Raw genomic sequence first — 25,110 nt, 5'->3', positions numbered from 1 at the left:
AAATTACCGCCTAATATCAGAGACAATCTTAAGACTACTATTTGGTTCTAGCTCAGAGATGCTGAGACTGAAAAGATGCACCTTCTGACCTTCTAACAAGACAAAAGGGGGAAGAGACTGCAAATTAATGGCTTTTGATGAACTCAATCAGATACAGGAGGTCAGAGGGCAAACAGTCCCATAATAAAGTCTGGAGACAGAGGTGTCTGCAGGGAGGTGTGCTGCTGCCAAGTCTCTCCAGGCGTGGCCGACTCTGTGAGACCCCATAAACGGCAGCCCACCAGGCTCCCCCGTCCCTGGGATTCTCCAGGCAAGAACACTGGAGTGGGTTGCCATTTCTTTCTCCAATGCATGAAAGTGAAAAGTGAAAGTGAAGTCGCTCAGTCGTGTCCGACTCTTTGAGACCCCATGAACTGCAGCCTACCAGGCTCCTCCGTCCATGGGAGTTTCCAGGCAAGAGTACTGGAGTGGGGTGCCATTGCCTTCTCCGTCAGGGAGGTGCAGGACCAGTATATTTGCTTACCTCAGGCAGAAGCCCTAAGGAAGATTAACTAGAATGTTTAATGACTTGCTAGAGGGCAAGTCACTGACTCAATGGACATGAGTTTGAGCAAGCTCCAGGAGCTGGTGATGGACAGGGAACCCTGCATGCTGCAGTCCACAGGGTTGCAAAGAGTTGGATACAACTGAGCAACTGAGCTGAACTGAGAGGTCAGTGTGGGCAAACTGATAGTATGAAGTTCCTGGGGGGATGGCGGGGGGGGGGGGGGAGTGGTCACATTCATGGGGGAGCTCCTACTCTTGCCGGCTCTTCCTCCTGGAAACCAATCAGGTTCTCCCAGGGAAGACTGGAGAAAGCTCCCCTGTGTGGGGGTGGCTGGGGGAGGGAAACATCAAGCACAGCAAAATCCCCTCCCTCATCTTCCAAACAGAGCAAAGGGCTAACTCTGCAGGGGAGAGAGGAAGGCTTCAAAACCAGGTTCTAGGGGAGCGCTTCCACAGTGGGGAAATAGGATAGAGGTTTACAAAATAACCTTAATCCCAAGGGAGAAGCGTTGCAAAACCACAGCCTACTGATCTTAGTGTTTACCACCCAGAGTTGGAGAAAAGGAACAGGAGTCAAAGGAAAAGTAGGGGAAAGGCAACCCATCCCCAGAGAAGGGACAGGAGCACTTATAAGGACCATACCCTTGGTGTATGACTCAGTGCCTTCCAAACATTAAGGATTAATGGGCCACAACATTAAAAGCGTGATGCACAAAAGAATATAGTGATAAAAAGATACTTCACAAAGTACTGGAGTTTCAGCTTCAGCATCAGTCCTTCCAATGAATATTCAGGACTGATTTCTTTTAAGATGGACTGGCTGGACCTCCTTGCTGTCCAAGGGACTCTAAAGAGTCTTCTCCAACTTCACAGTTCAAAAGCATCAATTCTTTGGCACTCAGCTTTCTTTATAGTCCAACTCTCACATCCATACATGACTTCTGGAAAAACCATAGCTTTGACTAGACGGACCTTTGTCAGCAAAGTAATGTCTCTGCTTTTTAATATGCTGCTAGGTTGGTCAAAGCTTTTCTTCCAAGGAGCGAGTGTCTTTTAATTTCACGGGTGCAGTCATTATCTGCACTGATTTTGGAGCCCAGAAAAACAATCTGTCCCTGTTTCCACTGTTTCCCCATCTATTTGCCATGAAGTGATGGGACCAGATGCCATGGTCTTAGTTTTTTGAATGTTGAGTTTTAAGCCAGCTTTTTCACTCTCTTTCACTTTCATCAAGAGGCTCTTTAGTTCCTCTTCACTTTCTGCCATAAGGGTGGTGTCATCTGCATATCTGAGATTGTTGATATTTCTCCTAGCAATCTTGATTCCAGCTTGTGCTTCATCCAGCCCAGAATTTTGCATGATTTACTCTGTATATAAGCTAAATAAGCAGGGTGACAATATACAGTCTTGATGTACTCCTTTCCCAATTTGGAACCAGTCTGTTGTTCCATGTCCAGTTCTAACTGTTGCTTCTTGACTTGCATACAGGTTTCTCAGGAGGCAGGTCAGGTGGTCTGGTATTCCCATCTCTTTCAGAATTTTCCACAGTTTGTTGTGATCCACACAGTCAAAGGCTTCGGCATAGTCAATAAAGCAAAGGAGATGTTTTTCTGGAATTCTCTTGCATTTTCGATGACCCAGCAGATGTTGGCAATTTTACTGCTGGTTCCTCTGCCTTTTCTAAATCCAGCTTGAATATCCGGAAGTTCATGGTTAACATACTGTTGAAGACTACCTTGGAGAATTTTGAGTATTACTTTACTAGCATGTGAAATGAGTACAAGTGTGTGGTGGTCTGAACATTCTTTGGCATTGCCTTTCTTTGGGACTGGAATGAAAACTGACCTTTTCCAGTCCTGTGGCCCCTGCTGGGTTTTCCAAATTTGCTGGAATATTGAGTGCAGCACTTTCACAGCATCATCTTTTAGGATTTGAAAGTGCTAACTGGAATTCCATACCTCCACGAGCTTTGTTTGTAGTGATGCTTCCTAAGGCCCACTTGACTTCGCATTCCAGGATGTCTGGCTCTAGTTGAGTGATCACACCATCATGGTTGTCTGAGTCATTAAGATCTTTTTTGTATAGTTCTTCTGTGTATTCTTGCCACCTCTTTTTAATATCTTCTGCTTCTATTAGGTCCATACCATTCCCGGGAAAGACTAGAGATCTCTTCAAGAAAATTAGAGATACCAAGGGAACATTTCTTGCAAAGTTGGTTAGGGAACTAGATACTAAATGCTGCAACTAAGAGTTCACAAGCTGCAACTAAAAATCTGGCATGCCACAATGAAGATCAAAGATCCTGTGTACCACAACTAAGACCCCATGCAGCCAAATAAAAATGGAATAAATATTTTTTTTAAAAAATCAGTGGGAGAGATGAGATGATCTCACCCACAGAAGAATTTAAATAATTTATGGAAATCCCTCTTCCAGAAGGTAAAGTGTAGTCCCCCTCACCCTCAACTTACCGACATGCTTCCAAAACACAGAGTAGAAAAGGGTAAAAAACGGTAACTTCAGAGAGCAGTGAAAGTCGCTCAGTTGCATCCGACTCTTTGTGATCCCATGGACTATACAGTCCATGGAATTCTCCAGGCTAGAACACTGGAGGGGGTAGCCTTTCCCTTCTCCAGAGGATCTTCCCAACCCAGGGATCGAACCCAGGTCTTCCACATTGCAGGCCGATTCTTAACCAGCTGAGCCACCAAGGAAGCCCAAGAATACTGGAATGGGTAGCCTATCCCTTCTCCAGCGGATCTTCCTGACTCAGGAATCGAAACGGGGTCTCTGGCATTGCAGGCGGATTCTTTACCAGCTGCTGCTGCTGCTGCTGACAAATACCACCTTAACTACATGATAACGGTCAGCATCACCACCTTAACTACATGATAACGGTCAGCATCACCACCTTAACTACATGATAACGGTCAGCATCACCACCTTAACTACATGATAACGGTCAGCATCACCACCTTAACTACATGATAACGGTCAGCATCACCACCTTAACTACATGATAACGGTCAGCATCACCAGCTTTCATGAGGATGTCCTGTACTCTGAGGCATAGTCCCTGATATGTGATGAGAAGGGGGCTTTCCCTTGTAATATTCTTTCCAAAAACTTTTAACTGCAGTCTAGTTATTAAAAAACAAACAGAAACAACAGATGCAAGCCAAGATTAGAGACTATTCTACAGGCGACCTGACAGTGCTCCTCCTAGCTGCCATGGTCACGAAAAATAAGGGAAGACTGATAAAGTGCACAAACTGGAAGACTAAGAGGACACGACAAAGAAAAGCCATGTGACATCCTGTACTGGATTCTGGAAAAGAAAATTAAGGGAGAAACTGGTGACATCCAAAGTCCAAAATTAATACTAATACTAATGTTGCAATGTTCTTAATTTTGACAACTGTAACATGGTAACCATATTCCTTTGCTAGGGCTGTTGTAATAAAGCCCCACAGACTAAGCCTCGGCTTAAACAGAAATTTATTGTGTGGAGACTGGAAGGCTGAGATCAAGGCGTCAGCAGGACCAAACCTCCACTGAAGTCACTAGGCAAGGACCTGTCCTAGGCCTCTCTCCCAGCTTCTGACAATTCCCCGGCTTGTCACAGCCTAACTCCAAATATTCACGTGGCACTCTCCTGTGTGTATCTCCAACTTTTCCCTTTCTATAAGGACAAGCGGAGGACAGAGGAGCCTGGCGTGCGGCAGTCCACGGGGTCGCAGAGTCAGACATGACTTAGCGACGGAACAAGTGATACTGCATTACTCCAGTACTTCCTCCTCCAGTATGACCTCTTTTTAACTAACTGCATCTGCAGTGACCTGACGGGCTGTTGGGAGAAGCCACCCACAGCAGGTTCTGAGGTTTCCCTGCACGTTACTGCTGTGTGTGTCATGTATCCAAGGGCCTGACTGCTCTGCTCCTGGGTCATTTTTCAGATTTGTATTTGCTGTGAGAAACTTTGAAGAAAAAGTAAAGTGTCCCTCTGGGACAGACAGTAGCTTGCTTACAGCATGCTACAGACTGGCAGGTTCCCCCCAAATTCAGTAGCACTGTCTTGTAATGCAACTCACTGCATATGAACTCATTCATTTGGGCCTTTTCCCACCCGTGGGGCTTGGGGAGCAAGGGGAACCATAACTAACCTGAAGCTCAATGCTGCTTGTTTGGTCACTAATAATGATGTTCTCCATCTCTAACTCAAGAGTTTCATATCTTTTCCCAGCATCCATGGAACGCTAACAGGCTAACTACTAGTTACCAGACTATAACCTATCCCAAACTCTGTTATCTTGCCAGCTTCGCTTGCCCCAGCCCGATCATAGGCTCCTCCTTCCCTTCAAAAGTAACTGCCTTGGTTTTTATGATAAACACAGAATATACATCCATAAACGTCATCTGTTCATTTTTTAAAAGTGGGTGTATCTTTCGAGTCTTAAAATCTCAGGTTCAGTCTCCATTCCTTTGTTTTCTCTACAATTTGTTGCGGGGGAGGGAGAAGAGCATTTAACCTATAATATTTCTTAGTATGCATTTTGCCAATTGCACACTCATGCTATCCACTTATTTTTAACAGTTGTTCATTCTTGATATTGATTTAGTTAGTCCCCTACTGATCAGCACTGTGTCTAATTTTTTACTGTTGCTATTACAGTGATGTAGGAATATCTTTAAGCATGGACTTTCCAGCACTTAAGTGAAATATTTCTGCAGGACATTTACACAGGGTCAAACTTCAAACAAAGAATATTACAAAATCTTCTGTTAAAAGCCACTAGAATGATAAAATTAATAAAGGATCCTTTTTCCTATCTGAAAAGTTCATGGCCTTCTTAAAACCTGAAAACAACTATTGGTGCATTAATCAAAAACATTCATGCAAAAGGGAGGAAGGGGAAAAGATGAAGTCCTCAGTATTAGTGTCTTTTATGTATACGTTAATTCTGCAGAAAAAAAGCTCTTTTCCAAAAATATCATTAACTTTTAGCTAAAACCTAGAAAAGGTTTCCTATGAAGAGAAATTTCTCATACTAGGAAAGATTACAGAGAACGAGAGTCAGAAATGAAATTCACATACAACCCAGATCTCGGGGTGGGGAATTTCATTTCTGACTCTCGTTCTCTGTAATCAAGTCTTTCCACATTTGACTCCGGGTAAATTCTCTAGACCCACAGCACTCCTTACCAAGGATACAGAGAAAGCCCTGAGTGTAATCTTCACTCTCCTATCTCACAGTTCTTTCCACAGGAATAAATATATTGTGTAACAGAAAGAAAACAGATTTTGGAGTCAGATGACCTCAAACATTAGTTTCGCCACTCACGACTATACACCCTCAGATAAGTTCATCTCAGAACCTCAATTTCTGCGTTTGTAATAGAAATCACCTTAAGATAGAGAACAAAATCATCCTTTAGTGTTACTATGTAAACTCCCACCACTTCCCATCTCTACCCTCTTGAAACCCTAACCACGCTTCAAGGCTCAGATCAAAATAAATGTTTTTTTATAATACATTATTAGTACGTATTTATACCTCTTTCATTAGATTATTCATTTCTGAAGTCAGGAATTGTCTTTTTCATAATAACGTTCCTAACTGCTTACAAAGCAAACATTTAATGTATGTCTTTTCAAGAGGCATAGATTATAAATTGGTTGATACTGATTCTAGATCATCTGGACATACAGAATACAAAAATGATTGCTGTCATGAAAGTGATATATGCAGTATCAATTCATGCAGTCCAACCAGCATGACTTCATACTGAAAAGAACTACTTTCTGAAGGAAAAAATTTTTTCCATGTCCAGGTCAAACTTATGCGGAAAAAAAATGAGCTTCTGCATTTTAAATTAAATTCTGTATATGAGTTTTAAATATAACATTATGAACACTCATTCAGCCTATGAACATAAATAAGACCTCATTAATAGGTCCCACTGGCTTGCATTAGCTTGACAAACCCCATCTGCAGAGATGCAGAACCTTGACCTCCTTTCCAGGCTCAGTTCAGTCGCTCAGTCGTGTCTGGCTCTTTGCAACCCCATGGACTGCAGCACGCCAGACTTCCCTGTCCATCGGCAACTCCTGGGGCTTGCTCAAACTCAGGTCCATTGAGCCGGTAATGCCATCCAATCATCTCATCCTCTGTCATCCCCTTCTCCTCCTGCCTTCAATCTTTCCCAGCATCAGGGTCTTTTCAAATGAGTTAATTCGTCACATCAGGTGGCCAAAATATTGGAGTTTCAGCATCAGTCCTTCCAGTGTATAGTCAGGACTGATTTCCTTTAGGATTGACTGGTTTGATCTTGCAGTCCAAGGGACTCTCAAGAGTCTCCTCCAACATCACAGTTCAAAAGAATCAATTCTTCAGTGCTCAGCTTTCTTTATGGTCCAACTCTCACACCCATACATGACTACTGGAAAAACCAAAGCTTTGACTAGAAGGACCTCTGTCAGCAAAGTAATGTCTCTGCTTTGCTGTCTATGTTGGTCATCGCTTTCCTTCCAAGGAGCAAGCGTCTTTTAATTTCATGGCTGCAGTCACCATCTGCAGTGATTCTGAAGCCTAAGAAAATAAAATCTGTGATTATTTCCATTGTTTCCCCATCTATTTGCCAGGAAGTGATGGGACCGGATGCCATGGTCTTTGTTTTTTGAGTGTTGAGTTTTAAGCCAGATTTTTCACTCTCCTCTTTCACTTTCATCAAGAGGCTCTTTAGTTCTTCACTTTCTGCCGTAAGTGTGGTGTCATCATCATCTGAGATTATCAACATTTCTTCTGGCAATCTTGATTCCAGTTTGTGCTTCATCCAGCCCAGCATTTCGCATGATGTACTCTGCATATAAGTCAAATAAGCAGAGTGTCAGTATACAGCCTTGATGTACTCCTTTTCCTATTTGGAACCAGTCTGTTGTTCCATGTCCAGTTCTAACTGTTGCTTCTTGAACAGATTTCTCAGGAGGCAGGTAAGGTCCATCTAATATCTCTGAAGGGTCAGAAGGAATGTCACACTATTAACACGAGTCAGTTCTATCCATTTCTCATAACTCTGCCTAAAGTTCTGCCATCAATGACATATTTCCATCATTCCACTATGAAGTCAAAAGGGCGCTCACCTCTGAGGTCATGAGAAGGGTCACAGAAGGACTTCCTGGGATACAGCTTCCCTATTTCTGTGTGCATATGTGCTCAGTCATGTGAGCTGTGCGACTCCATGGGCAACAGCTTACGAGACTCCTCTGTCCACGTGATTTTCCAGGCAAGAATGCTGGAGTGGTGCCATTTCCTTCTCCAGGGGATCTTCCCGACCCAGGCATCAAACTCATGTCTCCTGCACTGGCAGGCAGATTCTTTACCACTGTGCCACCTGGGAAGCTCCTCTCTCCCCAGATCTGAGGACATGTAAAAACCATCACTGGTACCTAGAACCATTCAGCCCTCAGGCCTTGATGAGAGTCCAGTTTACATTCCTTTGCTCAAAGTGGTTTATACCCCAGGTCACACAATCCCAAGACATTTGGATTGCCATGTCTTTCTATTCCACTTGTGGTGGTGGTTTAGTCACTAAGTCGTGTCTGACTCTTGCATCCCCCTGGACAGTAGCCCACCAGGCTCCTCTGTCCATGGAATTCTCCAGGCAAGAACACAGGAAGTGGGTATTCCACTTGTGTGCGTATCTAAATAAGAATCTAAATATGAAAAATAACATTGTCCTAAATTGTTTTTCCAGGGAACTCCTCAGCCTCTGTGTAAGTCAGCTGACTTAAATAAGCAAGGGTGAGACTTTCCAGTTTTCACATGCCCGTCTCCACTTAGGCTGGATGGAGAAACACTGCAGTGGTTACTCTGTACCCAGTCTGCCACAGGCTATAAAGTGCAGTAGGCAGTCCATGGAGCCAGATAGCCTGGATTCAAATCCCATCTCCTACTGATGAGATGTGGATATTGGGGCACACTACTTAGCCTCTCTGTCCCTCTGATTCTGATTCAGTAAGTAGAGATAAGACCATAGTCTGTTTATCAAAACTCCTTGGGTCCAGATGCATTTCAAAATTCAGAAAATATTCTAGACTTTGGAAAAGCAAAAGTACATATCACTGAGAGTCTGGGTCAGTACACTGTAACCAAATCCTTTACTACTTCTGTGCCAAACCATGAATATTTACACTAGTTAGGATAAAGACAAAAAGAGTTTCAGAAGTGTGTTCCAGTCGTACTTTGCCACTGTGGGGAAACTAACACGATGGCAGCAGTCCGGCTCTCTCACCCCCTGCCTCACACCCTCTCGCCCGTGTCCTGCAAACAATGACTGCGTGCCTGTGTGACGGCTGAGATCACTCCCAGCACTCTGCATGCACCTCACAAGGTACTCACTTGGTTGCAGGCTGGAGTGTGCAGTACACCTGTATGAGCTTCACCATCAAAGCCTTGGCTACCGCTGCACCAGGGCTACATTGGAGCAACGCAGTGATTATGTTATGTGAGTCTGCTACGGTTACATCATGGTTATGTTGTGGCTGCTACAGCGGCTGCATCAGCCAGGAGAGAGGCTGTGTGATGGCCACCGTGCCGGCCAGGAGAAAATAAACTTGTCTGCAGTTCCCACAGCTCCTCGAGTCTCCCTCCAGCCTCTCAGCTCACACCTTGCCTACCCTGGGTTCAGCGGACAGTGGGGACAGTGTGAACAGCAAGACAGCTGGTGTCAGGGACAGGATGAAAAGCAACACAAGTGGTGTAATTGGCAGGATACCCAGCAGGAAGAGGAGCCTGAGGCTCCACAGAAGAGGCAGCAGGATACCCAGAAGGGAGAAGAGCCTGAGGCTCCACTGGATGGAGGAAGCCAGTGGCCACCCCACAGCACGTGGTACTGTGTGGCTGCGATCCTCCTGGCGTGGGCTCCGGTGGAAGACCGCGAAGTGGTGGACGTTCACTGGATAGCACTGAAAAGGTGTAACAGGTGGTGAGTTCCCGTCTGCTGGACAAGGCGGCATGGACCGCCACTGGCACCGAATGGCGGATCTCCCCGGCTGCCTTGAAGGCAAATACGGATGGTGCTCTCCGTGATGCCACACCGGAGTGCAATGTGCAGAGATGCTTGGACGAACTGGAGTAGCGTGTACTGGTGTCGGAGCAAGAACCCCGTGGCCCTGGGGAACCCAGCATCTCTGACAGTGAGGCGGTAAGTGACAGTGATGATGAAGGCCATGAGACTGCGGGTCCCTGCTCGGCAGCGAGGCCCACTGTGCAGCAGAAGGTAAACATGAGCAGCCTGTGACCTAGGGGCGGGGGGACATCCTCAAGTGGGCCCCAATGTGACTGAGTTAATGAGGTGTCCACCATATACTCAGGTGAAGTTGGTTGACTTGGGTAAGCAGTTTCAGCAAACGCACAGGGAACCCTTGGCAGTATGCTTTTGCAACTCTGGGATACCAGGGTAGATGGCATCTTGTGTTCCGGGTACAAGGTAGAAAGACGGGCATCTATAACCACTCACCCCTCGTGGAGACAAAGGTTACAGAATGCTAGGTGGCTCACGCAGGGTGCACCTAACAAAACACACACCCTGATGGAATGGGATTAATGTGCCATCTGTACCCTGTGATCGAACACGGGAGAGCTCCCGGACACTCTAAGAGGCATACCGATCCCGAGTCGACCCAAGTGGCAAGAGAACTGGGCATGCAGCAGTAGATATCTAACCCAAATGCCAAGGCCTAGATGATGAGCATTTTACTGGCAGCCTTTGAGATGCCATTTTGAACAATGCCCCATCTACCACTTTGGATCCCGGACTGCTATTCTTGCGCCCTATGTGGGCCGTCCCATCTGTGCGGTGACCTCGATGGTGGCTAGCTTGGGAGAAATAGGGATGGCCACAGGCACGGGGGATCAGAAGTGTGAAGACCCTGAAGGGGGCTCAAGCTAGTAACAGCCCCACCCAGGTGATAAGAATGCAAATGTGGGCTGATTTGCTGGCAGCAGGAGTTGACAAAAATAAAACTGACAGACAGCCCAAAGCTCTGCTCCTAGAGAGCTATGGAGGCAACTGAGACTGAAGGAGCAGTCGACCAAGTTCGGGAAGCAAGAGAAATAGGTGGTTCGGTTAGAAGATTACATGGCACCCAGGATGTTCCTTTAGATGATGCCCTTTTTCACTGTGAATAGGGCTCAGATCAAGGCACCCTCCCGAGCCCAAACAGGGACTGGAGGCCCCAAGGAGAACTTGCAATTCACTGGTCACTAGCTGGTGTACAAAGGGTAATGGCCCTGGGTGACACTGGTGCTGAGTGCAGCCTTGTTTATGGCAAGCCAGAGCAGTTTCCCGTTCCTAGTGCCTCACTGATGACGGCCAAGTGATGTAGATTCACAACAGTGTGCTACAGAGGCTGTGTCTGTGATGCGGATTGTGCTGCAAAGGCTGTGTCCTGTGATGAGTATACAGTAAAGGCTGGGTCCTGTGATGTAGGTTTAGAACAGTGTACTGCAAAGGCTGTGTCTGTGATGCGGATTGGGCTGCAAAGGCTGCGTCTGTGATGAGTATACTGTAAAGGCTGGGTCCTGTGATGTAGGTTTAGTAGGACAGTGTACTGTAAAGGCTGTGTCTGTGATGTGCTACTAACCTCTGATTCTCTTGCAGATTTAGAACAGTGTGAAAGCATCTGGAATCATGTGGGTGATCCATGAATACCACACAAAAAAAAACCCTCCTAGAAGGGGTGGGCCTGGCGCCTGCGGGGGAGGTTTGTGGATCCTTAATAAAAAAAAAAAACCCAGCAGGGGTAGAGTTGCTCCTGGAGGCTTTCCTGAAATCTCACCAGGACAGATGGTGGACTGAACTCGGCCATGGAAGTAAAAGGCACTCCGCGTGCAGTGGGTGGCTCTTTTGGCCCCATGAGGGCAAGGACTGCAACATGAGTTCCAGGTGATACCTGGCACTGGATTTCCTGTTTTGGGGATTAACTGTTGTTATCGCTACTGCTGTTGGGAGATGTAACTTGAAAGATCAGCATTACTTGCCAAGGGAATATCGCGGAAGATGGACTGTGCATAGATGGTGAGGTGAGAGACCCTGAAGGGGTGAATGTGGCTTAGTCGCCAAGTCATGTCCGACTCTTGCGACCCCATAGACTATAGCCTGAAGGGGTGGAATGTGCCCTCTTGCCCCATGTCCCGTGGACAATGACTTTGCACGGTGGGTAACAGCTGAGATGCTTACGGTACCGCGCATGCGCATCACGAGGTACTCGCTCGGCCACAGGCTAGTGTGTGCCGTGCACCTGCATGAGCTTCACCAGGAAAGCCCCAGCTGCTGCTGCGGCATCGGGGCTACACTGGAGCGACGTCACGGTTATGTTATAAGAGGTTATGCTATGGCTGTGTCACAGCTGCCTTCTGGTTATGTTACGGCTGCTGCTACGGCTGCTGCATCAGCCAGAAGAGAGGCCGTGTTATGGCTGCCGTGCCAGCCGGGAGAGAATAAATGTGTCTGCAGTTCCTACGGCTCCTTGAGTCTCTTTCCAGTCGCTTAGCTTGTGCCTTGCACACCCTGGGTTCCGCGGTCACTGCGGACAGCGTGAACAGCAAGACAGCCACCAAATGCATTTACCACAAATATCCACAAATGTCTGATTTTGAGGTTTCAGAACTACAGATGACAGATCTATAGTTATTTATCCCATAAGACTATGAGAATCAACTGAACTATTAACAATAAGTATCAGTACTTTGAATAGCACCTGGCATGCCATAAGTGCTACATCAGAGTGACTTGTCATTTTTATGTGCAAGGTGCTTGTCGGGTTGTATGAGGGTGCCTTAGCCCATTCAGGCTGCTATAACAAAAATACCATAGATTGCATAGCTTATACTGCATTTGATTCTCACAACTCTGGAGGCTGGGAAGTCAAGATCCAGACGCCTGCAGATTCAGTGTCTGGTGAGGTCTCACCTCCCAGTTCTCGCTGCATTCTCCCTCAGAAGGCAGAAGGGTGGAGGGAGCTCTCTGGTGTTTCCTTTATAAAGGTACTGATTCTCTCATGAGAGCTCGGCCTTCCTGACCTAACCACCTCTTAAAGGCCCCATCTCCAAATATCAACACATTGGCAATTAGATTTCAACATATGAATTTGGGGGGACAGATTCAGTCTATAGTGGAGATATAGAAAAATGAATAAAAATCATTTCTTCCTTACAACATGATAAACTAAGACCATCTAAGCTCTGGAAGGGTACTATTGGTACAATAGTAGGTAACATGTATTAAATGATTATCATATGCCAAGCAGTGTTAGATTTTTTAATGAATTATTTATTATTCATAAGTGCTCTAAGGTGAATACTAATATCCCTCTTTTTAAAATATCGATAAAGGAGGCTGAGAGAGATCAAGTAATCTGCCCAAGATTAAGTAGTACACCCATTATTTAAACCTAAGCATTCTGACCTGAAGATTCATCCTCTTACCTATAACCTTATGCCACCTCCTACAAGTTATATGTGTCAAATTTGACACTATAAAATTGGAAACCACAGTGTATCGTGGTCAACAACATCTGCCAGTATTTCTCTACTTCCTTAACAATGACATTTAAAATTACCCATCATAATCTAATAATGCCAGCAAAACAAAGTCCAAACTTACCAAATGCTGCAGTATGATATTAGTCCTTTTGTATGAATTAAACCTGAAACAAATGTAGAATACAATGAACACAGTAATGTGGGTAGTCATGTTTCAGTGTATAAATACTACATTCCCTTTTGCTTGCTTTAGCTTCTTTGAACAAAAGTTTAAACAAAAAGAACAAAAAGTTAAAAAAAAAAAAAGTTTAATTCTCAGTCATTGTGGTATGAACGCAAGACAATACAGCCATTTTCAAAGAAAGTTTGGTGGTTTTGCAAAAAACTAAGCATACCCTTATCATATGACCCAGCTACTGCACACCTTGGTATTTACCCAAATGAGCTGAAAACTTACGTCCTCCTACATGTGAATGTTGATGATGGCTTTATTCATACTAGCCAAAATGTGGATGTAACAAAGAGGTCCTTCAATAGCTGAATGGATAAACAAACGGTGGTATATATACACAATGAAATACTATTCAGCAATAAAAAGAAACAACACTACTCCATAAAAAAAAAAAAAAAAATAGAGAGGAACCTTAAATATACACTGCTAAGCAAAAGCAGTCAATCTGAAGAGGCTATATATTGTGATCCCAAGCATAGGACATTCTGAAAACTATGGTAGGGTACAGACATTGTGTGTCCTAACACAACAAAATAGGACACATATTTTGTTTGAAGCTCCTCCTCAATGATTCCAAAGTGCAGACAAGTTGTCACTAAAACCAATACTTCATAAAAATTAACCTGAAGTGACAGATTCTAGCTTTAGAAGTATTTCTAAAATAAATTTCATATAGACTTTTAAAATCTGAACTATACTTACCCTAAAGCACCATTTCTAAAACTTTTTTCAACTTAATTCAAAAACTTCCAGAAAGAAAAATTAAGTATCAAAAAAATTAAGTGCTAATTTCTTTAGATCCAGAATAACACTGAACTCCTTTTTATTTGGTTAATATTTATTTGGCTGTGCCAGTTCTTAGTTGAGGCATGTGGGAACTAGTTTCCTCATCAGGAATCAAATCCAGGCCTCCTGCATTGGGAACCCAGGAGTCTTAGCCACTTGCCCATAGGGAAGTCCCCCAGAATAACTCTGAATTCCTTAATGTTGTTGTTTAGTCACTAAGTCATGTCTGACTCTTTGCGACCCCATGGGCTGTAGCCCGCCAGGCCTCTCTGTCCATTAGACTTCCCAGGCAAGAATACTGGAGTGGGCTGCCATTTCCTTCTCCAGAATTCCTTAATGGCCAGTACCCAAATGTCACTTCAAGGCTGACGCTGCCAGACGGGCAAGTTTTATGTAATAATTGAAGGACTACCTGTAGCATAAAGAATAAACAGAAATACAAGGCCTGGCTTCAAGTCCCAGTTTTATTGATGAGAGAGAATTTTATTTCACTTGGGACTTCCCTGGTGGTCCAGTGATTAAGGCTCTGGGCTTCCACTGCAGGAGGTGTGGGTTCCATACCTGGTTGGGAAGCTAAGATCCCACATGCTGTGTGATGTGGCCAAAAAAAATTGTTTTTAAAAGACAGAAAGACAGGGGGAAAAGTCAGAAAGATGAAAATGAGTATCATATAACATTGCTTATATGTAGAATCTAGAAAAATGGTACAGATGAACTTATTGGCAAAACAGAAATAGAGTCACAGATGCCAAGAATATTATGGTTACAGCAGGGATAGGGGGACGAATTGAGAGACTGGGGCTGACATATACACTACTACACATAAAATAGGTAACTAACGAGAACCTACTGTTTAGCACAGGGAACTCCACTCAATGATCCGCAGTGACCTAAATGGGAAGGAAATCTATAGAAGAGGAGATATATGTATACGTACAAATGACGCACTTTGCCGTACAGCAGAAACTAACATAACATTGTAAAGCAACTATATTTCAATTTAAAAAAACTTTTTTTAAAGGAAACTAACCCAAATTTGTTCCACCATTCCAGTATTGAAAAATTCAAGTCCACACTGAAGGGGAAAAGGTGAATAAACCAATGAAGCTCAAAAAAAATTTATTTCATTTGAAGAAAGTTAATATAAACCTATAAAACATCAGTTCAAAGGACTGTATATCACATTTACAGGTCAAAAAAATCTCTGGACCAATTACTATAAAGCAAAATAGAAAACGAACTTAAGTACAACTAAGTTCCCTGCCAGATTCTATACAATCATATTACTTCTATATGTTCCAATTTATACTCAACTATTATTTAAAATCTGGTATTAACGTTTATAACTCAAAAGTCTATCTACATCTTCAGTCTCCAAGTAATTCTGAATTTACGATCTTCAGATTCCTTCCTATTGGCTACCAGAGTGCCATCTGGTGGAAGGGAAGAGGCATGCACATCCCAGCTACTGCTAATTTACTTATTCACTTGATAAGGCTTACTTCCTTCACATGATTATCAACTCTGCTGCTAGCAGCAGTTGTTCCAAAGGTGGTTCCTGGGCCTACATCATCAGTTTACCTGGGAACATGGTAGAAATGCAAATACTTGACCCCATCCCACACCTACTGAATCAGACACTGTGCAGAAAGGCTCAGAAATCTATGTTTAACAAACCCTCCAGGTGATCCTGATACATGCTAAGGTTAAAAACAACAAAGAAGAATGAGAAGCTTATCATTTAGATTTTTGATTATCAAAAAAAAAAAGCACACATGGGCTTACAAAATTAACTTTCAGTGAACCTGTTTAAGATGACCATATAATAAAAATAGTGCTTAATGAAGATTATTACAGCAGAAGTAGGCAAAGTAGAATGTGAATAGAACAGAAGATCAAGTACAAGGCCAAGTAATTCAGACACAAACTGATGAAGAGCAACTGTGGAAACAAAAGCATGATTTACGGAGTTATTATGAAGTAAAAACTCAATGGAAAAGAAAAAGAATTATGCCAACAATGACCCCAAGATTTAAAGCCAGGAGAATCAGGAGAAATAGGTACTGAAAAGGTTGGAAAAGAAACTAGCTGGTTTGTAGGATGAAATATGAATTCCATTTTTAATTTCTTCAGTTTATAATGGTATAAGTAAAAATATTCAACAGTGAGTGGAGAAGAGACCAGAGTTTGAAAGAAAGGTTAGCTAAAGCCATATCAACAAGTTACATGCATAGACAATTAGTGAGGCATACAAACCTCTCAGTTCTCTATGGGGAATAAATTAGAAAGTTGCGGCTGAAACCTGTGGCCAGATGGCTGCCTGTGCCTACCAATGTGTTGTATGGTTACCAGGATTTTAAAATGACAAAGATTTTTAAAATCAAGAGATTTCACTTAAAAATGCAGTTTTCCAGCCTTTCCAGAAATACTGACTGTTATGGAAACCCTGGGCCTAAGTTTCACAATGGCAACAGTACCCCGGGCTGAACAGCTGTCTCCTTGAGACAGAAGGCTCTCTATTGCTCACTTGTTGTTTAGCCGCTAAGTCACATCTGACTCTCTGCGGCCCCATGGACTGTAGCCCACCAGGCTCCTCTGTCTGTGAGATTTCCCAGGCAGGAATACTGGAGTGGATTGCCATTTCCTTCTCCAGGGGATCTTCCCAGCCCAGGATGGAACCCACGTCTCCTGCACGGGCAGGCAGATTCCTCCCTGCTGAGCCGCCAGGGAGGCTCCCCACCGCTCACTAGTTCCCCGCTCAGCCCCACTGCTGCTCCCAGCCAGCACCACTCACCGCTCCCATCTGAGCACCTGCATCTGAGCTGGTGACCCAGCACAGGAAGGGGCTACAGTGGATGGGGTCCTTCCTCCAACGGAAGGACTGATGCAGAAGCTGAAGCTCCAATACTCTGGCCACCTGATTTAGAGAGCTAACTCACTGGAAAAGACCCTGATGCCAGGCAAGATTGAAGGCAGGAGGAGACGAGGGCAACAGAGGATGAGATAGTTGGATGACATCACCAACTGGATGGACATGAGTGTGAGTCAACTCTGGGAGTCAGACACGACTGAGCGACTAACACTTTCACTTTCAGCATAGAAAAAAACATAACTGAATCAAGTATTGAGTCTTCAGAAACAACTACATAGAAGTAAAGAGAGGTAGACCAAGAAGCAAACCGGAAGAATCCAGTTCAGCAAACCACAGAGGAGATGCAGGAGGGAATGAGCATTACTAACAACTTAAGGAGTCAGGCTCTTTGAAGAGGCTCCCTGATCACCCACTGCCTTCTAAACCTGGTCTTCTTTTCCTCTAAGACATTGATCCCCAGAGTTGATAACTATTACTTTTGTTTAAATATCTGTTTCTGATCTGATCTCCTTGGACTTCAAGGATCTGAAGTAAGAAACAATAAGAACAAATAGTCTAGTTCGGCCACTGGATAACAGAAGTGCCTTGGATACTATCTCCCAGGAGCGGTTAATAGAACAGTAAGTACCGTTGAATTCACGAAGTAAACTGGAGCCAAATCTTTGAAACCCACGCTGGGAAGCTTTAACTCCAGAGGTAAGAGGACAACCTCTAAAAGCTTCTAAGCAGAGAAATGGATGGCACTGAAGTAAACATTAGTAAGATTAATATGGCAGCCATGTACCAAGTAAGATGGTAGGCAAGGAGAGAGGGGATCAGGGGGCAGACAGACTGAAACCACAATCACAGACAACTAGCCAATCTGATCACAGGACCACAGTCTTGTCTAACTCAATGAGACTAAGCCATGCCGTGTGGGGCCACCCAAGACGGCCGGGTCATGGTGGAGAGGTCTGACAGAATGTGGTCCACTGGAGAAGGGAATGGCAAACCACTTCAGCATTCTTGCCTTGAGAACCCCATGAACAGTATGAAAAGGCAAAATGATAGGATACTGAAAGAGGAACTCCCCAGGTCAGTAGGTGCCCAATATGCTACTGGAGATCAGTGGAGAAATAACTCCAGAAAGAATGAAGGGATGGAGCCAAAGCAAAAACAACAACCAGTTGTGAATGGGACTGGTGATGGAAGCAGGGTTCGATGCTGTAAAGAGCAATATTGCATAGGAACCTGGAATGTTAGGTCCATGAATCAAGGCAAATTGGAAGTGGTCAAACAGGAGATGACAAGAGTGAACATCGACATTCTAGGAATCAGTGAACTAAGATGGACTGGAATGGGTGAATTTAACTCAGATGACTACTACTACTACTGTGGGCAGGAATAACTTAGAAGAAATGGAGTAGCCATCATAGTCAACAAGAGAGTCTGAAATGCAGTACTTGGATGCAATCTCAAAATGACAGAATGATCTCTGTTCGTTTCCAAGGCAAAGCATTCAATACAATGGTAATCCAAGTCTATGCCCCGACCAGTAATGCTGAAGAAGCTGAACAGTTCTATGAAGACCTACAAGACCTTCTAGAACTAACATCCAAAACAGATATCCTTTTCATTTTAGGGGACTGGAATACAAAAGTAGGAAATCAAGAAACATCTGAAGTAACAGGCAAATTTGGCCCTCGAGTACAGAATGAAGCTGGACAAAGGCTAATAGAGTTCTGCCAAGAGAACGCACTGGTCATAGCAAACACCCTCTTCCAACAATACAAGAGAAGACTCTACACATGGACATCACCAGATGGTCGACACCGAAATCAGACTGATTATATTCTTTGCAGCCAAAGATGGAGAAGCTCTATACAGTCAGCAAAAGCAAGACCGGGAGCTGACTGTGGCTCAGATCATGAACTCCTTATTGCCAAATTCAGACTAAAACTGAAGAAAGTGGAGAAAACCAATAGACCATTCAGGTATGACGTAAATCAAATCCCTTATGACTACACAGGGGAAGTGAGAAATAGATTTAAGGGGCTAGATCTGATAGAGTGCCTGATGAACTATGGATGGAGGTTTGTGACACTGTACAGGAGACAGAAATTAAGACCATCCCCAAGAAAAAGAAATGCAAAAAAGCAAAATGGTTGTCTGAGGAGGCCTTACAAATAGCTGTGAAAAGAAGAGAAGCAAAAAGCAAAGGAGAAAAGGAAAGATATTCCCATTTGAATGCAGAGTTTCAAAGAACAGCAAGGAGAGATAAGAAGGCCTTCCTCAGTGATCAATGCAAAGAAATAGAGGAAAACAATAGAATGGGAAAGACTAGAGATCTCCTCAAGAAAATTAGAGATACCAAGGGAACATTTCACACAAAGATGGGCTCAATAAAGGACAGAAATGGTAGGGACCTAACAGAAGCAGAAGATATTAAGAGATGGCAAGAATACACAGAAGAACTGTACAAAAAAGATCTTCATGACCCAGATAATCACGATGGTGTGATCACTCACCTAGAGCCAGACATCCTGGAATGGGAAGCGAAGTGGGCCTTAGGAAGCATCACAATGAACAAAGCTAGTGGAGGTGATGGAATTCCAGTTGAGCTATTTCAAATCCTGAAAGATGACGCTGTGAAAGTGCTGCACTCAATACGCCAGCAAATTTGGAAAACTCAGCAGTGGCCACAGGATTGGAAAAGGTCAGTTTTCATCCCAAATCCAAAGAAAGACAATCCCAAAGAATGCTCAAACTACCACACAGTTGCACTCATCTCACACTCTAGTAAAGTAATGCTCAAAATTCTCCAAGCCAGGCTTCAGCAATACGTGAACCATGAACTTCCAGATGTTCAAGCTGGTTTTGGAAAAGACAGAGGAACCAGAGATCAAAATGCCAACATCCGCTGGATTATTGAAAAAGCAAGAGAGTTCCAGAAAACCATCTATTTCTGCTTTATTGACTATGCCAAAGCCTTTGAATGTGTGGATCACAACAAACTGTGGAAAATTCTGAAAGAGATGGGAAAACCAGACCACCTGACCTGCCTCTTGAGAAATCTGTATGCAGGTCAGGAAGCAAGAGTTAGAACTAGACATGGAACAACAGACTGGTTCCAAATAGGAAAAGGAGTACATCAAGGCTGTATATTGTCACCCTGCTTATTTAACTTATATGCAGAGTACATCATGAGAAACGCTGGGCTGGATGAAGCACAAGCTGGAATCAAGATTGCCGGGAGAAATATCAATAACCTCAGATATGCAGATGACAACACCCTTATGGCAGAAAGTGAGGAAGAACTAAAGAGCCTCTTGATGAAAGTGAAAGAGGAGAGTGAAAGCTCAATATTAAGAAAACTAAGATCATGGCATCAGTCCCATCACTTCATGGCAAATAGATGGGGAAACAGTGGACACAGTGGCTGACTCTTCTGGGCTCCAAAATCACTGCAGATGGTGATTGCAGCCATGAAATTAAAAGACGCTTGCTCCTTGGAAGGAAAGTTATGACCAACCTAGACAACATATTAAAAAGCAGAGACGTTACTTTGCCAACAGAAATCCACCTAGTCAAAGCTATGGTTTTTCCAGTGGTCATGTATGGATGTGAGAGTTGGACTATAAAGAAGGCTGAGCTCCGAAGAATTGATGCTTTTGAACTGTGGTGTTGGAGCAGACTCTTGAGAGTCCCTTGGACTGCAAGGAGATCCAAGCAGTCCATCCTAAAGGAGATCAGTCCTGGGTGTTCATTGGAAGAACTGATGCTGAAGCTGAAACTCCAATACTTTGGCCACCTGATGAGAAGAGCTGACTCATTGGAAAGGCCCCTGATGCTGGGAAAGATTGAGGGCAGGAGGAGAAGGGGACAACAGAGGATGAGATGATTGGATGGCATCACCGATTCGATGGACATGGGTTTGGGTGGACTCCGAGAGTTGGTGATGGACAGGGAGGCCTAGCGTGCCGTGGTTCATGGGGTCGCAAAGAGTCAGACATGACTGAGCAACTGAACTGAACATGTGCAGAATCTATTCAAATTGCAAACAGATGAGAGATAAATCAGCAGTCATGTACGGATGCGAGAGTTGGAAGGCTGAGTGCCAAAGAATTGATGCTTTTGATCTGTAGTGCTGGAGAAGACTTTCGAGAGACCCTTAGACAGCAAGGAGATCAAACCAGTCAATCTTAAAGGAAATCAACCCTGAATATTCATTGGAAGACTGATGCTGAAGCTGAAGCTCCAATCCTCTGGCAACCTGATTTGAAGAGCTTACTCACTGGAAAAGACCCTGATGCTGGGAAAGATTGAAGGCAGGAGAAGGCGACAACAGAGCATGAGCTGATTGGATGGCATCACTGACTCAGCGGACATGAGTTTGAGTAAACTCGGGAAGATGGTGAAGGACAGGGAAGTCTGGTGAGCTGCAGTCCAAAGGGTCCCAAAGAGTCAGACATGACTTGGGGACTGAACAAGAGATAAATCAAGTTTCCACAAAATGAACGCGTGATAAGATCATGAGAAGAGTGTTCAAACTCAAATCAGCAGGAAGAGATAAGGATTAGGAGTGTGGGAGAACTTAGATAACTTCAGGAATCTAAAAGGATGGATAGTACTAAGAAGTTGAAAGTGCAAAGGTGGAACAAGGGTTGCAATTATGTCCAAATGTACATCTGCAGTGCAAAGAAGACATTCAGGTGGTTGTGAATAGTACTAGAGCTCAGGATAAATTGGGGTTAGTCATACAAACTTGAGAGTTATCTTCAGAGTGAGGTACTCTATTGGGGAACAACGATGACAACAAATTCCAAGGGCTGTATTGGCACCAGGGCAAGATAAGTAGTGAAGAATGGTAGTAGGAAAGCAAGGCGCTGGCCGAAAAGCCAAGCGTAGCCAGACTTTAAGGACTGGACAACAATGTCAACCACAGCACAGAGGCCCTACTTTCTCTCAGAAAACTTTGGCACTCTATAACTTAATACATTTGTAGACTACATTGTTATAGACTTGATGAAACTCGCCTCTGTTCTCTGCTTTGCTAGGGTAATACCCATACCAGGCCTAGCCCTGGAAAACGCATCTCTGATCAAAGTCCCCAAATGGGTCCGGGACTTGCCTAATCAGTGCACCTTGCAATTCGGGGCGGTACAAAACCAACCTGAACTCTGGAAATGATAAAGTCTTTCCCAAGTCATTTAATTTTGTTAATAAATATGCCTTCCCAATTTGTTTCTCAAACAATTTGATATTTGTTCAAAGCTTCAAAAAAGCAGCAGCAGTGATTACATATACTGATTTTCTTTATATCTGCCAAGTCTCTCTGTGAGCTAGTTAGAGTCACAGGGACAACTAATTTCAAGATATAAAAATAAACAAGTTAATATTTTTTTTTTAAAAACACACGGGGAGAAGGAAAGCAACTCTTCTATTTTTTTTTCAAATACTGAACAACAGGTCCGCCGCGCGCATTCATGCTGTCCTTTCAGTCGTGTCCGACTTTTTGCCACCCTGTGGCCCATAAGCCCACCAGGCTCCTCTGCCCATGAGATTCTCCAGGCGAGAATCCTGGAGCGGGTTGCCATGCCCACCTCCAGGGGATCTTCCAGACCCAGGGATCAAACCCACGTCTCTTATGTCTCCTGCACTAGCAGGAGGGTTCTTTACAACTAGCGGCACATGGGAAGCCCCCCAGACCCATGGATACCGTGTCAAAACAACAAGACACATTGCTCTAAAGCTGTGCGTGCTAAGTCTCTTTAGTCGTGTCCGACTCTTTGCGACCCTATGGACTATAGCCGGCCAGGCTTCTCTGTCCATGGGATTCTCCAGGCAAGAATACTGTAGTGGGTTGCCATTTCCTCCTCCAGGAGTTCTTCCCCATCCAGGGATCGAACCCGTGGTCTCTTATGTCTCCTGGATAGGCAGGTGGGTTTCTGACCACTAGAGCCACCTAGGAAGCCCTCTCTAAAGCCGTAACTCTCCTTAAATCAAAAAACCACTCCCATCTCTTTTCCCCAAGGCAAAAGCCAAGGTTCAAAACCCCAGGGAATTTCAGCCGTCAAGCTAATTAGCCGGCTCTCCCTTCAAGTGGTCCCAGCTGCTACACCGGGGGCAGGCAAACGGCCTCAGGACTGCTGCAGCCTAACTGCCCTTCTACAGTGATCGCTACCAGATTTTCTCAGCTGAGCTCAAGCTGCATTGGGCAGTACTTTCAAAAGTTAAACATGTCTGCACACAAACTTCCCCAAGGCAAGCTGCGTGTGCGCAACACACGGCTCAAAGTTTCAGACACCTATACCAATGCTGGAATCATGCGACAGAGCTGAACAATAGTCACACCACGAGCACAGAGATACCTAGCAGTGCACGAATGTTTGTTAGCAGCACAAAAAATGCCATAAAATTCCTCCAAGTTGAAACTCTGCGCGTCCCTCAAACTTACTCAACTCTAAAGAAGGAAAGGAATGGGGGTCAGGCTGCCTAAGAGCCAGAGAGGTAGAAAACGAAGGCGATGCTGAGAAGACGGTGCTAGAAGGAGTAAGGCGAGACTCGGAGGAGGTGGGTGGGGGGTTGATCCGGGCGAGTCGGGTCTGAGCGCTGCGTCTCCAAAGGCGACGCGAAACTTCAAGGCCAGACAGTCCCCACTCCCGACCTTTTTCATCCGGGCAACCGCAAGTGACGAGGCTGTCCTTAGCTGCTCGCGTACTCACCTCGACATGAGTCTGCACAACTCCTGCAGCCCCATTGCCAAAACACCGGAGCCTAAAGCAGCGCTGACTGAGCAGCCCACTCAGCGTGGCTCCTCACGTCAGACCCGCCTACTGGCGCCAGACGCCTCCGGAAACAGACGGCAAGTCCTCCAGAGGGCTAGAGAGGCCCAGAGCAGGCCTTTCCGCTGCGCCGCGCTGAGGGGCAGGGCCAGAGCAACTGCTGAGGAAATTGGCCGAGAGAAGGCAGGTGGGCCGGGGCGGGCCGGGGCGGGCCGGAGCGGGGGCGGGGCGGGGCCGGGGGCGGGGCGACGCGGGGCCGGGCCGGGCCGGGGCGGGGCGGGGCGGGGCCGGGGCCGGGGCCGGGGGCGACGCGGAGCCGGGGCGGGGCGGGGCCGGGGCGGGGCGACGCGGAACCGGGGCGGGGCGGGACCGGGGCGGGGCGGGGAGGGGCGGAGCCGGGGGGCGGGGGCAACGCGGGGCCAGGGCGGGGGCGGGGGCGGGGCGGGGGCAACGCGGGGCGGGGGCGGAGGCGGGGCGGGGCGGGGCCGGGACGGGGCCCAGTTGGAGGCAGAGGTCGACTCGGGGCTGAAGACGCGGTCAGAGAGCAGAGGCGGGCTGATGGGGAGCGTGGGAGGAGATTGCTCGCTATGGGCTCTGTTGGAAAAAGCCGCTTAGTTTAACTATCGAAGAGTGACAGGAGAGACTTTTCTGGAGCTTTAAGGTCTTTTTTAAAATTAAAAATATAAGCTTAGGACTTTGTTAGCGGTTCAGTGGTTAAAACTGCGCAGCGAGCCACTTCAGAGGACGTAAATTTTATCCCTGGTTTGGGAACTGAGATCGCGCATGCCTGCCGGTGGGGTCAAAAAATTTTTGTTTTTAATTTTAAAAAATATAAACTTACTTCCTATTCTGAGAATCAAATGGATGAAATATATGTGATAAAAAGAGGACATTTATGTAATTTTTTGCTAGCCGAATATTAGCAGAACTTTCATATTAGTATTGAAATATTAATATTTCCAGTTTTTTGGAAAAGTTATAAATTCCCCACTCTTTCTTAATTAATAACAGACAAGAATTGTCTCCTTAAGAGGTGGTAGATATGTCTTCAACTGTACTAAGTTACTGTTATCAGTGAAAGCATAATTGCACTTAGAAAGTAGCCTCCTGTTGAATGAAACCAAAATTTAACTCATCCACTGGTATCCGCTATTACATAGATACAGAAGATTGGTCCTCTGCGACCTGATACACCCAGATGTCCCCCAGCAAACATTTCATCACCACTGAAGCACTGATACATTTATTAAGAAGGAAAAACTCAAGGAAGAATTTCAGAGAGAGGAAATTTGAAAGAGTTAGTCTCAGCAAGTTGACATCTGTGGATATACTGTCAAGGCTTTGGTCCAAAATTACCTTTCTGCT

At 45.0% G+C, this 25,110-nt stretch overlaps 1 protein-coding gene across 3 annotated transcripts in view; it reads right to left on the bottom strand.

Moving 5' to 3' along the window:
• Window positions 1-23,854, bottom strand: part of HIBCH (3-hydroxyisobutyryl-CoA hydrolase) — a 107,912-nt gene extending 84,058 nt beyond the window's left edge. The window contains exons 1-2 of one of the 3 annotated variants that reach the window (XM_043894389.1): window positions 23,686-23,854; window positions 13,213-13,255 (exon numbers count right to left, since the gene is read on the bottom strand). In XM_043894389.1, coding sequence (XP_043750324.1) covers window positions 13,213-13,255; window positions 23,686-23,720 — 78 coding nt within the window. In that variant the 5' untranslated portion in view covers window positions 23,721-23,854. The remainder of the gene's footprint in view (window positions 1-13,212; window positions 13,256-23,685) is intronic. The other 2 variants (XM_043894387.1, XM_043894388.1) reach the window with 2 other exon arrangements.
• Between the last annotated feature and the right edge of the window lie 1,256 nt (window positions 23,855-25,110).

This window comes from Cervus elaphus, chromosome 33, assembly GCF_910594005.1.
Source record: "Cervus elaphus chromosome 33, mCerEla1.1, whole genome shotgun sequence".
NCBI lineage: Eukaryota > Metazoa > Chordata > Mammalia > Artiodactyla > Cervidae > Cervus > Cervus elaphus.
This window is presented reverse-complemented; position numbering and strand designations above follow the sequence as displayed.